The sequence below is a fragment of the Phocoena phocoena genome, chromosome 15, assembly GCF_963924675.1.
Source record: "Phocoena phocoena chromosome 15, mPhoPho1.1, whole genome shotgun sequence".
Taxonomy (NCBI): Eukaryota; Metazoa; Chordata; class Mammalia; order Artiodactyla; family Phocoenidae; genus Phocoena; species Phocoena phocoena.
In genome coordinates this window covers 7,184,506-7,197,932 of record NC_089233.1, presented here as the reverse complement: position 1 = coordinate 7,197,932, position 13,427 = coordinate 7,184,506, and the positions used below count along the sequence as shown (strand labels likewise).

The window sequence follows — 13,427 nt, the reverse complement described above, 5'->3', positions numbered from 1 at the left end:
TGCCTCCCTGAAGGGCTGCTGCTCTGATTGCTGTAGAAGCATGTCCCCCCCAAAAGAGATGTCCAAGTCCTAATCCCCATATACCCTTGAGGGTGACCTTATTTGGAAATAAGGTCTTTGCAGATGTAATTAAAGGATCTCAAGATCAGATCATCCTGGATTTAGGGTGGGCCCTAAATCCGATGACTGGTGTCCTTATAAGAGAAAGGCAAGGGGGATTTGACACAAACAGGGAAGCAGGCTATGAGAAGACAGATGCCACGCAGCCAAGGAACGCCAAGAACCACCAGAAGCTGGAAGGGACAATGAGAGCCTTTGGAGGGACCAGGCCCTGATGATACCTTATTTCGGATTTCTGGCCTCCATAGCTATGAGAGAATACATTTCTGTTGTTTGAAGCACAAAGTCTATCGTAATTTGTTGTAGCAGCCTCAGGAAACGAACACACACGGACACCCCCAGTTAGAGCAAGTGGTAAAGAATGTGAGCTCTGGAGCCTGACAGCGTGGGTTCCCATCCTGGCTCCTCCGCCTGACAGATGGGAAGCCTTGAACTAGTTAGTTAACATCTCCATGCCTCAGTTTCCCCATGTATAAAACAGAAATCAGTAACAGTGCTTCTTCCCAGGGTCGCTGGGAAATTTAACTGCGATATCGTTTAGAACGCTGTCTGGCACATAGTAGGCCCTCAGTGAACACCAGCACTTCTGATCATAAGTGTCAGACCCAGACAGCGGGAGGCGTGGCTTCCTGATGTGTTGTTCCCAGGGACTCTGTTTGCCACTATTCCAGTTCTGTCCATAGCTACGTATGGCTTTGTCAGTTCTGAAATTGTCTAAAGGCTTTGAGCATCTATTACTACTCCCTCCCTGTACTCCTCGTCAGCCAGCAAACTCCAGTGTCACCTCTCCCTACAGGCTCCCAGATCAGCCCAGGCGGACAGCCTCTGAGTGGCACCCCCTTCACCCTCCTCCACCGGGGCCCCTCTCGGAGCCTCAGCACCAGCCCTGGGTTGTGGTTCTTTCTGCCCCGTTCCCGTGTTTCTGTCTAATAAACAAGACTATAAACTGGCTTATTCATCCTACCTGGCTCAGAGCACCTGCCTGGGCAGAGCCAGGTCTCCTGTGTTTGCTGAATGAGTAAGTTTATTACTCCGCGTAAAACTCTAAACATAAGCCCGCCCTGTGACTCAGTGATTCTACTTCCAATTATAAATCCAAGAGAAATGAGTGCATGTGTCCATCCAAAAATGTGTACAAGATCTGTAGCAGCTTTATCCATAATAGCAAAAACAAAAAAAACAACTACTGCCTTTGAATTGCTCTAAATTTATGTCACCTACGCTTCAAAGGTTGCCCCTTTGTCTACTGTGAACAAGTCTGTTGTGGCCTTCACCACACTTTATTTTTTTTTTTAAACCCCACATTTGTTTATTTATTTGGCTGTCATGGGTCTTCGTTTCTGTGCGAGGGCTTTCTCTAGTTGTGGCAAGCAGGGGCCACTCTTCATCGCGGTGCGCAGGCCTCTCGCTATCGCGGCCTCTCTTGTTGCGGAGCACAGGCTCCAGACGCGCAGGCTCAGTAGTTGTGGCTCACGGGCCTGGTTGCTCTGCGGCATGTGGGATCTTCCCAGACCAGGGCTCGAACCCGTGTCCCCTGCATTAGCAGGCAGATTCTCAACCACTGCGCCACCAGGGAAGCCCACTGCGCCACCAGGGAAGCCCCACCACACTTTTATACACTGAACGTTTCCACTTCCACTTTCACCTTTCTAGACTCCAGAACTCTGACCCCTTGAGGCTCTTGCACTTGGTGCCTGTTCCCTGCTGCCATCCTGAGCAGCTCCTCTCCCCCACCCTTCCTAGGAACACTTTGGAGCTTCATGTACACAAAACAGGACACAGACTCCAATCCTCAAGTTGATCCCTGGTGTTGTGTGGTCTTTGCGGCCCTTGCAGCACATGGAGAATGGAGAATTCTAGACCACGTCCCTATCTTCATCCTCCTTCCTGAGTCCCAGGCCTCTGGGAAAGCTCCATCCAGAAATTCCATGCTCACCCCAAGCTCAACAGGCGTGCCTGGAGCCCTTTGTCAACCACCAGAAAGAATCTCCTGCTCCCCAGTCACACAGGTTCTAGAACCATCTATCTTGGTGCCCATCATCAAGAGGGACCTTCCTCTCTATTTCCAAGGAACTTGGGTTCCCAGCTGGACCCCCATGGCCTCATGCCAGGATGGCTCCCAACGTCCCTCTTTGCATCTGTCCTGGCAGGGGTGACCTACCCCTGCTCCGTCCTTGGAGGTCCTCTGGTGTCTAAAAGCCTCCACCTGGTTTTGACGCTCCTGTTACCCAAAGGCATTCCCTCACCAACCTGCTTTCCCCACCGGGCACACATGCCCCTCGCCTCTGGGACATTCCTACACCTCGACTCCCCCGCACAGCCCTACAGTGTTTTTCTACTTTCTCAGGCTGCCATTCCTTCTCCCCACTGTTCAGTTGTCCAAGACTTCATCGGTCCTCTTGGTGAACTGGGGTACCAAGAGGAGGGAGCAGATGAGAAACAAAGAAAACCACATATGCCAGCAGCGGTCTCTGAGCTGACTTCTGAAGAGGACCCAGAATGCACGCAGCGGGATGGAGGCATTGCGGAGGGCTGAGGGCCTCCAGCGCAGCACAAAGGTAGGGTCGTATGGGTGAGGTCGTGCTAATTATCATATAATCGTGGGTCATGCTGGTCCCAGGTAAGTCGCTCACCCTCTCTGAGTCTCTCTTTCCTGTCTGCCTTCCTTTCCTTTCATAATTCTCCCGATGAGTCATACAGGCTACATGCTCTGAAATGGCTTTGTAAATAGCAGAGCCTTCTGCGAGCAGGGGGCTGGGGGGCTTGGGGTATCGTCAGACCTGGTGTCCCCCAGAATGGCCCTACTTGCCTGAACTCCCCGCTCCTGATGGCTCTGGGCATTTATCAAAGATAGATGCTTTTGACTCCTTGGCGTTCTAATGGATTCAACACGATCTTTTCCATGCAATTATGAGCACCTTGCAATAATTTGTGTGGGTGGCTGTCTCTAAGGCATGGCGGGAGAAACAGAGGCAATACCCTTGCTGATTTCTGGGTCCTTCGTCACTGTCATCATCACCCCCACCATCCCTCTCCTCAGTATCTGCCTGGGGAGCAGGGATGGGAGGACCCCTGCTAAGGTTGACCCCCTTCCATAGCTTCCTTTTCTCTGTATATTAGCTTAGGGCTAAAATGTCTTTAATTAACATATTTTCATAATGTCCCTAAAGCCACGAAGTTCACACCGCCAGTCCTGGCTCCTCTCCCCTTGGCTTCTCCCAGCCAGCGCTGCTGCCCCCAACATGTCTTGGTAGGGGAGGAAGAAGCACATTAAGGCCTGGTCAGCTGAGGTGGCCCCTAGGGGCCTAAGTTCCTGCGTGGCTTCTCTCACAGCCGCCCTGAAGACCTCCAAGGCCCCCAGCCGCAGCTCCCACCCTACCACCCACTTGCCACCGCTCATCACACACCACGCATGTCCTTCACCTCAAGAGATGCCTCTTTCACCTGGCACCTTGGGCTCACTCCCCCAATGCCCCTCACCCCAGCATCTGCCCTGCTCACACCTTCCCGGGGGCACTTCCCTGTCTCGGGGGAACCAGAAAGTCTGTTCCGCATGAGGGAACCCACGGGAATCAGCTTGTAACCAGTCTCTTCCCAGACAAACGGCCGTGAAAAGGTTTAACACGGACCACAGAGTCTGTCTCTCCCTCAGCCTTTCAGCCATTTCTAACCAGAGGGGCTGTCCCTGGCACCCCTGAGGCTCTCCCTAGGCAAGGAGGGAAGCTGCTGGACACCCCGTGGACTCCTGCCCTCCCTGGCCAGGGCTGGCAACCTGTGCAGTGTCTCTGTGAGGTTTGCAAAGAGCCGACCCTTAGGCTGGGGCAGACCCCAGGATGAGGGCAGGCAGAGCCCCCTGTTTTCCCAGGGGGAAGCCTGGAGAACAGAATGGGTGGGTTCCAGCTCCCACTCAGCCCCGGGGTGGGGCTTGGTGCAAACTCTCAACAGCACAGCACAGTCCAGACCCCTTCCTCCTCACCCGCGGGTCTCCGGGGTGACCCCTTTAGCTTCCAAAGGCGGGATGAGGTCATGGCCTGGGTGTCCAGCCCTTGGGCAGCCCCCTCCCCTGAAAAGCGAGGGAGGGAAGGAAGAAGGGAGGCTAGCCACCTGCAGCCCTGCCTGAGGCCGGCACACACCGGGACCACCGCGGGGCTCGGGCTGTATCTCATTCACCTGATGTCGTGGATGTGGCAGTGTCGGACGCCCAGAGCCAGAGAGCCATTGACAGGATCCAGGTCGCCAGCATCTCCCTGAGAGTGAGGCCCACATCAGAAGAAACTAAGAAACGAGTGCCTCCCAGGGAGGGGTCAGCCATATAAAGGAGCCCAGAGACCTTTGCCTCAGGAAGGACACTGCCTGGCCCCGGGTGGAGGTGAGACGATGGGGTTGGTGGGTGACACGGGGAGTTGGCCAAAGGGCAGACAGTCAACCCTCCTCCTCTCTAAGAGACCTGAACCTCCTTCTGCGGGATCTCTATAGTGCGGAAGCCAGAGTCATGGGAGGGGCAGGGCAGGAGGAAGGGACAGGCAGCAGAGGCGTGAGTGCGCGCTGGTTGCCGAGATGCGAGGGCCAAGAAACCCAGGGAGACGGTGACTGTGGAGGGAGGGTCAACAGAACCCTAGAAGGAGCTGCCAGAGGGACCAGGCCAAGTGAAGGACCCTCCGCCCTTACCCCCAAGAGGCCCCCCTTCGGGCCTTCCTTCCTCATCACCCACTTCGAGCTGGCCCCTTCTGAAGAAGGACAGTGCCTTCCCCCGGGCCACCTCTGACCACCAGCGCTTCTCCTGGGTGGGACTTCCACTCGCACCTGAGGCTTTATGGTCCTGGTCTCTACCCGCACACTGGCCACTGTCAGTCTCTCTCCTGTCCTGGACAAAGGTCCCGGGGGTCGTTCCGACACTCCCACCCGGAGAACCTCGTTCTGCCAGCCCTGACCACCCACAGCTCAGTCCGGCAGCCTGCTGCCCACAAAAGTGGAAACAAGAGGGCCGCAGCCCCAGGCGTGGCAGGCCCTGGCGTGAGTGTGTCTGCCACCCAGGTTTGTAGTCTCAAGGTCTTTCGGGATGCCTGGCTCACCTATCAGCGCCAATGACAGCTGTCTCAGCTGCAGTCACCCACCTCCCTGACTCAGCCGTAAGCTCTTAACGTCAAGGGGCACAGATGACAAACCCAACAGGCTCCCACCACCTGCTCCCTCCCATTCCCTGAGAAAATGGGTCCTCCGATCTCGACGTTCCCTTTGAGGACGGTCATGGTCCCTGAGAGCTGCCCACGGAACCCTTCATTCCTTGCTGGGAGAAACCTGTGCTCCCAGGCCCTCCTACATCTCCTGACATCCTTGTTCCTCAACCGAGTGGAAGCACCAGAGTGTGAGAAAGAGAAAGACACAGAGCAGTTTCTTTTACAATAAATGCTATATTATGTTCAGTTGGGAGAACGGGAGACTTGCAGACTTCCTGTCCCCAGGTGAGTGAGGTCTTCCTGCAAAGGAGGCGGGGGGCTTCTGTCTTCAGAGGTTATTGCAGGGATGGGGGTGAGACCAGGGAGAGGAAGGGAGGAAGGGGTGGGGAAGGGGGTAGGAATGGGGGGAAGCACTGAGGGAGGGGAGGGAGAGTTAGGGGAATGAGGAGGAGGTGCTGGAGGAGCTTTCCCACCTCAGGACCCCACTTCCTCTCATCCTCAGGGACCTGGGGGTGACAGGAAGAATGGAGCCTCATAATGGGGGACCTGGCCTAGGGAGCACCACCTGGGGGTCCTAAGATGCAGAGGGCATCTGTACCTAGCTAGGGATGGGGGGAGAAGAGGAGGGAGGATTTAGGACTGGGGCACTGAGATGCAGGGGGCAGGGGGGTATTTAGGGCTGAGGGTACAGGGATGGGGAAGGGGAAAGTACGGGAACTGGGGGAGATGCAGGGCTGGGCACTGGGCTGTTGGGGAGAAGTGACTTAAGAAGTGGGTTCAGAGGGGAGAAAGTTTAAGGGATGGGGGCAAGGGGTGCAAGGGGAGTTATATAAGGAGAGGGTAGGAGGATGGGGCGGGCTGCAGGCTGGTTGCATGTACAGGGTGAGGACCCGGCAGTAGGGATGTACCCAGGAAAAGGAGAAATGGAGGCCTGAGCCCTGGGGAAGGACATGGGGATTGGGGATCTCAGAGAAGCCATATAAGCATGAGGGCCGACACAGGAAGGTGCATTGGGACAGAGGTCTGACCAAGCACATCTGGTTTTCACAATAATCCCACAAGGTATTAGGACGAGTGGGCCACACTCTTTATTTATTTATTTATTTTTTTGCGGTACGCAGGCCTCTCACTGTTGTGGCCTCTCCCGCTGCGGGGCACAGGCTCCGGACGCGCAGGCTCAGCGGCCATGGCTCACGGGCCCAGCCGCTCCGCGGCATGTGGCATCTTCCCGGACCGGGGCACGAACCCATGTCCCCTGCATTGGCAGGCGGACTCTCAACCACTGTGCCATCAGGGAAGCCCGGCCACACTCATTTTACAGGTGACAAAACCGAGGTTCAGAGAAGTGACTGACTTGTCCAAGGTCCCAGAGTGGAAGAGCCTGGATTTGAACTGGGTCTCCAGGTGGGTTTCACACAAGTTGGGAGAAGGATAGGGGTCAGGGGGAAGTCTGATGCTGCCCAAGGAAACCAGGAGACTGATCCGCAGGAGTCTGCAGCCATCTCTTCAGAGGCAGTGCAGATGGTTCCCTGCACTGTCCGTGGCAGCGTGGAGAAGGCAGCATGGGGCTCACAGTGAGATCAAGTTCACCTCAGGTTTGTGGAAGTGCAGCTGCCACAGAATTTGTGAGACAGGCAGTGAGAAGAGGAAGCCACCCAGCAGAGGCCGGCTAGAAGGTCACCGCCTCCTTGTCCCTGCCCAGCCCCTGTCCTGAGAAGGGGGGCATCGGGAGCTGGACCTGGGAGCACTCCTTACCGCCACCCCACCTTGCCCCCTCACCGTCATATTAGTGTCCACGTTCTCCAAGGCCACACAGACGTTTTCATCTTTAAATAGAGAGAAAAGAGAACGGGCGGGGGGGGGGGGGGCGGGGGGGAGAGGGAAGAGGTGGGGAGCAAAGAGGAGGGAAGGAAACGTCAGGAAGGCAGGGCCAAGGGGGCTCCTGTGCCCCTGCGCCTGCCCTGCGGGGACGGCCTGTGCACGACCTGGGCCTTAGAAGGGGGCGCGGAAGCCACGAAGCAAACTCTGGGGCAAGAGGTATATGCCTGTCTTGGGCAAGAGAGGTCCTCCCGTCCTGCCCAGGCCAAAATGGTACCCAGGGAAGCCCCCGTCTCCCTTCCCCAGGAGACAGGACTCACTTGTTCTGTCATTCTCGAAGCCCAAGTTAGAAAAAGTCTTCACGGTGTTCTCATCACAGGTCTCGAACCACTTGCTGTCGTCCCAGGACCTGCCAGGCGGGCGCTGCATCGTCAGGGCAGGGCCGCCCGGTCTGGGACCCCTTTGCGGCCCTCAGCCCTCCACCGCCAGCGCACTCACAGGCCTCCGCCTTGGCCGCGCCTCCTCCACGAGCGCGCGACGAAGACGCTCAGCGCCCCCAGCAGCAGCAGCAGCAGCAGCGCCGCGGTCCCCGCCAGGCCTCCGACAAGCGCCTTCCAGGAGATGGTCACCTCGCAGCGCGAGCCCGAGAACCAGTACGTGTCCGTGGAGAAGCAGCTGCGGGGAGCGTGTCACAGGTCACACGCCCTCACCACCTCCTGGGCTTGGTCCGCTAGTGGCCCTGGACCACGCAGGTACTAGCAGGTGGGTGACCCGGGGGCCAGAGGGCGGGGCCTCTGGCGGCGCCGGCTGAGCGGGGTCGGGTGATTGGCTCAGCTGGCTGTGGGCGGGGCCTCACCGGCAATAAGGACCGCTCCTCTGCAGAACGCACTGGCCCTGATGACAGTCGATGGCGCCGTCCACGCCCGCCGTGCATTTGGTGACACAGCGGAGCTTGTTCTCTTTCAGCAAGGGGAAGTAGAAATCCTCGTAGCCCACGGCAGCAGCGCGGCGACAGATGGCTGGGGGATAGGAAGGGGGTTGCAGAGGCAAAGACTTCATCCACTCTACTCCGGGGCCAGGCTATGAAATGACTCTGAAAATGGATGAGAAGCACTACATTTCCGAGGGTGGGGTGTCGAGGGGTAGACCTTGGGATTAGATGAGGGAAGGTCAGGCCCCTCACCCTCTCCTCACCTTCTCTGCTGGTCCTCGGGTGGAAGCTACTAACAAGGGCCAGGCAGGCAGCACCGCCGGGTCCATATCACTTGCCTCCCCAAAAGGTCTCCCCATCCTCCCTAGGGAATTTCAGTGGACAGATGTCCCTTGTGGGAGGGGTCATGGCCTCTTGGAGCCACTTAGCCCTTTGCCCTACCTCTCACCTTCCCGGGATAGCTCCGTCCTGGTGCTGTTGTTCACCTTGATGGAATCAGGCTTAAAACACAAGACTGGGGGCGGGGCGGGGGGACACACAGGCACAGGTGGAATTGGGGGGAGGCACAGGGAGGGGCAGAGAGGGCTCTGTCAGTATGGAGGAGGTGTGAATGGGCAACAAGAGAAGACCCATTTGGACTCCCTCATGTCCCCTGAATAGCCAGGGGTCCTCAGCCACCCTAGAAACCTTGAGCAGAACTGTCTCTTCCACAGCACCCAGGTTCTGGTGAGCCCCTCCTTAGCCCCATCCTTGACCCAGTTGGCTGGGGACCTGTGTCTCTTCTCCCAACCTGCCAGAGGTACCACAGGGCTGGCACCTGACCCCAGAAGGACCCTGTCTGCGCTGGAGCAGGCTGGGATGGTGGCTGTGACCCTGGCCTGTCCCTGCAGCCTGAGGCCCCCCCGCTTCTGTTCACCCTATGGAGCAGGCTGGGACGGTGGCTGTGACCCTGGCCCCTCCCTGCAGCCCAAGGCCCCCAGCTTCTGCTCACCCTGGTCCTTCCCGCAGCTGCTATTCTGGCTGACAGTCTGGAGCTCCTCCTTCAGGGCCACTTTCACCTTCTCATACTCGCTCTCCAGCTGGAGGCTGAAGGGTAACTTCAGCTGGACCAGGTAGTCCACAACAATGCTGCCATTCCTGAGGGGGGCAAGGGGGCAGGGATCCTTAAAAGGTGCCCAGGCCCAGGCCATCATAGGTCCGTAGAAGGGCACTTCCAGACCAACCACAACTATACGGGTGTTGGCAGGAAGTGGGCATTGAGCTGGGATTCCAGATACATTATGTCCAGCATCTCTGCCTTTATCAGCCTGAGTAGGTGGGACAAGGAATGATTGACATTCTCTTGGCATTGCCTCAAGCCATAATCAAACCAGGCCCTCCTGGGCTCTCTGCCTCCCTCTTGCTGACCCATCCAGCAGACCAGGTGCCAACTAGAGAGAGACCAGCTATAGACCAGATACCAGGCACCATCCCTCATGCACCGCCTCCCTGTTTGTCCCACTGAATCATTCACCTTCCAACATGCTTTGAGAGTAGGGGTGACATCCCTCCTACAGAGAAATGACTCCAGAAAATGACTGCAAAATATCCTCTACAGAGTGCTTCGTTTGCATCCTCACTCCATCCCTCTCTTTATGACATCTGACGATTCCAAAAGCAAGGGATGTCTTCTCCAGCACTTCTTAGTTCATCCCCCCCACCACATGACACTGTCTCCACAGTGCCAGAAGGGTCTCCTACCTCAGAGAAAGGATCACCACCTCCTTGAACCCCTTCACATTTTGGTAAACCTTCTTCATCTGAAATGCCAAGGATCCTGGGCTCACATCTGAACATCCAGACCAGAGGGTACCCAGGGACCCAAGCTCAACTCCAGGGGCAAACCTTTGAGTTCCCTCCGCTTCCTCCTCACCTGATCCCGGAAGGTGTCCGTGAAGTCTCTATAGGCCTTAGAAGTGTTGTCATTGAGGTCCGGGGAGAACTTCTTGTCGACAGAAACCTCCATGCCCACTTCAGCATCCACTTTGTCTGCACACAACATTCCCTGCTCTGGTCACTTCACCATCCACTCCTGTCTGACATCGCCACCACCACCCTGACCCAGAGGCTACTCCCGTGGCCCCTCTCCATGTTCCCTGAGAACTGACTGAACAGCAGGAGGGAGAGAGGCAGGAATTCTGGAATGAGTTGTCCTGAGATGTGAGAAACACTGAAAGTCAGGATGTCCAGCAGTCAGGCCTGTAGTCTCTCCCACGTCTGCCCCAATGGGAAGCAGAATAATGGCCCCCAAAGATGCCTATGTGTAATACCCAGAACCTGGGAATACCTTATGCTATATGGCATGGAGGAATCAAAGTGGCAGATGGATTTAAGGGTACTAACCAGCTGACCTCATTATGGGAAAATTAATGTGGACTATCTGGGTGGTCCGAGTATTATCACAAGGGTCCTTAGCAGTGGAAGAGGGAGGCAGAAGTCAGAATCAGTCAGAGGAAGATGTGAGTATGGAAAACAGGCACAGAGATGCAAAGCTGTTGTCATTGAAGATGGAGCGAGGGGGCCTTGAGACAAGGAATGTGGGCCACTTGTGAACCTGGAAAGGGCAAAGAGATGGATTCTCTCCTAGGGCCTCCAGAAAGAACCCAGCCCTGCCAACACCTTGATTTTAGCCCTGCGAGACTCATGTCAGACTTCTAATGTACAGAATTGTACAATAATAAGTTTGCAATGTTCACCTGCTAAGTTTGTGGTAATTTGTTACAGCAGAAATTAGAACCTAATACAACTCGAAGTAGCCCAGACTGGGAGGAGGTCCCAGGAAAGAAAGTGGCCCCAGCGACCTCCTGGAGGTGAGGGTGGAGATTAGGCATGGTATGGGGTAGGGGAGAGCATGAGGCAGAAAGCAAGGATGAAGGGATTCAGTAAAATGATTGGGCCCATTAGAGTCAGTGGCACCTCCCAAGAGAAAGCGCAGAGAGCAACTCACCCACATCTATGTGTTCCACAGCAAACTCACAGTGGGAGCCAGAGAAAGTGCTGGGGCAGGAGCAGTGGCTCTGCATCCAGATGCCACCGTTGTCACAAGTGCCTGGGGAGCACAGGAAAACAGGAAGTTCAGGACAGAATTGACCTTGGTCATGGGAATATAGCGGGAGAGGGAGGAGAGGCCACATGGAGGCAGGAGACCCAACCTGGGGAGGTGGTCAATCTAGACCGTGTGATCATCTGAGTCGTGGTCAAAGTTGTCCTGGGTGACGTAAAGGTGGAGAGAGTCTTGTTGGTAGTCGCTGGTATCCCTGGAGTGCTGGTGATGGGTGAGGTGGAGTGCGTCAGCTTGCTTGAAGTCATCATGGTAGTTGAAAAGCTGCTACTTGGTTTCACGGTCACTGGGAGGCTCGTGGAGCCGGGCACACGTGGGGTAGTTACAAAGTTGGTGCCGATCCAGGTGCCACTGGTGGGTCTTTGTGTGCTCGTGAAGTCCGTGTTAACGGGGATGGTTCCAGTGCTGACAGGACTAGGGGCATCAGTCACGTCAGCGGGGTCAGTTTTGAAAACGGAAGTAGAAGTGTCCGTTTCTGCAGGGAACACAGCTGTCCTGGTGGTGGAACTGGGACAGGTGGCCCTCTCAGTAGTAGAGGTAAAAACTGATAATGGGATGGTGGGTGTAGAAGTAACTTCAGGATTTGGACCCACTTCTATACATGGTGTAGTGGGAGAGGCAGACACTATTGTAACCGATATTGATTCTGGACATTGGGTAGTGGGAGAAAGAGTCAACATGGTGGTGGTTTGGGTAAGACGACTGCTGCCATTTTGGGGAGAAGTGGTGAGAGAAGTTCTTGCAGTTTCAGATGAGGAAAAAGTAGGAAAAGCTGTGACAGAAGACCCTGTGATGTCTGTACTGTAGACATGAGAGGAGGTAGGAAAAGACTTACTTGTCGTAGAGACCAGTGAACTTGTGCTGATGGAAGATAGAGATGATATTGTTATTTCAGGTATTGAAGACGAGATGATGGTACTAAAAGGGGTACTTATTGCACTAGTAGAAGTAATCAATTCAGGGAAAGGTGTTGAGGGAGAAACACTTGAAGTACTGAGAGCTGTTATTGAGGTGCGTGCTGTTACCACGCTTTTGGTCCCAGACTGGCCTACTTCTGTGGTTGAGGCTAGAATGGGAAAAGTGTTTGTGATCGAGGTGACAGGAGCTTCAGTGTGCGTGGGAGTGGTGATTTCTGTTGTGGACCTGGTGGGAGGAGTAGTGGGAGTTGAAGGGCCGGAAGTTGGGTGTGTAGCGGGGATGGTGGTAGTCAGGGTGGACATAGGGCTAGTGTTTGCGGTCGAAGTGGAGACTGGCTCTGCGGTTGGGGAAGGTGGAGGGGAAGATGGGGTGATATTTGTGTGGGTGGGTGAGGTGCTGGAAAGAGCGAGTGTGGAGCTGAGTTCGGTGGTGGGGGTCAATGAACCAGTGGTACTCAAGGATGTGGACTCAGTGTTGGCTGGTGTCATTGTTCTTCCTGTAGAGAAACTGGTTGAAGACGTGATGTCTGGTGTACTTTGTGGTGTTACTGATGTGGGTGTTGTTCCTATATTTGGGGTACCAGTCTTGGTTATTTTTGTTGTTGAGGTGTTGGGCAATACTGCTGTTTTCGAGGTGGCAAGTGTTGAATTGTCCATTAGAGTTTTTATTCCTGTTTTGGTCATGGTCACAGTACTAGTTGTAAATGGAGGGGTAGATGTAGCCTCAGTAGGGATTGTGGCAGTCGAAGGTGATAGTGAGGTAGTGCTTGTTGTTTTAGTCGGGACTGTTTCTCCTCTCTGGGCAGATAGAAAACGCTGAGGCTTATTGGTGGGTGCTGTCGAGGTGCTGGTGGTCACTGAAGTAGCAGTAGTGGATGTCGAATAATTGACTGTATTTGTGGGACTGTCTGCATTTGTGATTGATGGAGCAGCAGTAACCTCTGTTGTCTGAGACTCTGTACCAACATCACTGGTTGTAATAAATGTGGTTTTCCTGGTTGATGAAGCATGAGGGGTTGTGTTGCTCGTCTTTCCTATTTCTATAGCGACTCCAGTGGTGGACAGTGGTCCCTTGGTAGTAGATATCACGTGTGTATCAGTGCTGGTGGGCACAGGGCTGGATTTAGATGTGGTAAATGTGGCAGGAGTGATTGTGTTTGTAGGAGTGATTGAAGACATAGTTGGAGAAATTGAAGTAATTGAGGTGGTGAGAGTTTCTTTGACAGTGTCAGTCACTGGAGTCAGTGTCGCTTTCGTGGAGCTCATGGTGTTCAGAGGAGTTGTTCTCCATGTACCTAGTTCAGTGGATGCTTCTGTGGCGACAGATACAACTTGTGTTGTAGGCGTTGTTAATATATCATTTG

General features: G+C 55.0%; 2 protein-coding genes across 2 annotated transcripts in view; both read right to left on the bottom strand.

The window, feature by feature from the left end:
* Nucleotides 1-13,427, bottom strand: part of MUC12 (mucin 12, cell surface associated) — a 32,765-nt gene that overhangs the window by 16,622 nt on the left and 2,716 nt on the right. The gene's annotated exons all lie outside the window — the stretch shown is intronic.
* MUC3A (mucin 3A, cell surface associated) lies at nt 4,093-13,354 on the bottom strand. Its single transcript, XM_065892226.1, has 15 exons — nt 13,300-13,354; nt 11,238-12,212; nt 11,033-11,134; nt 9,959-10,074; nt 9,787-9,845; nt 9,038-9,183; nt 8,495-8,560; nt 7,972-8,134; nt 7,614-7,790; nt 7,435-7,524; nt 7,077-7,128; nt 4,789-4,984; nt 4,568-4,710; nt 4,291-4,367; nt 4,093-4,183 (listed from the first exon to the last, which is right to left on the bottom strand). The coding sequence occupies exons 1-15, from the start codon at nt 13,352-13,354 to the stop codon at nt 4,093-4,095; spliced, it is 2,508 nt and encodes an 835-aa protein (XP_065748298.1).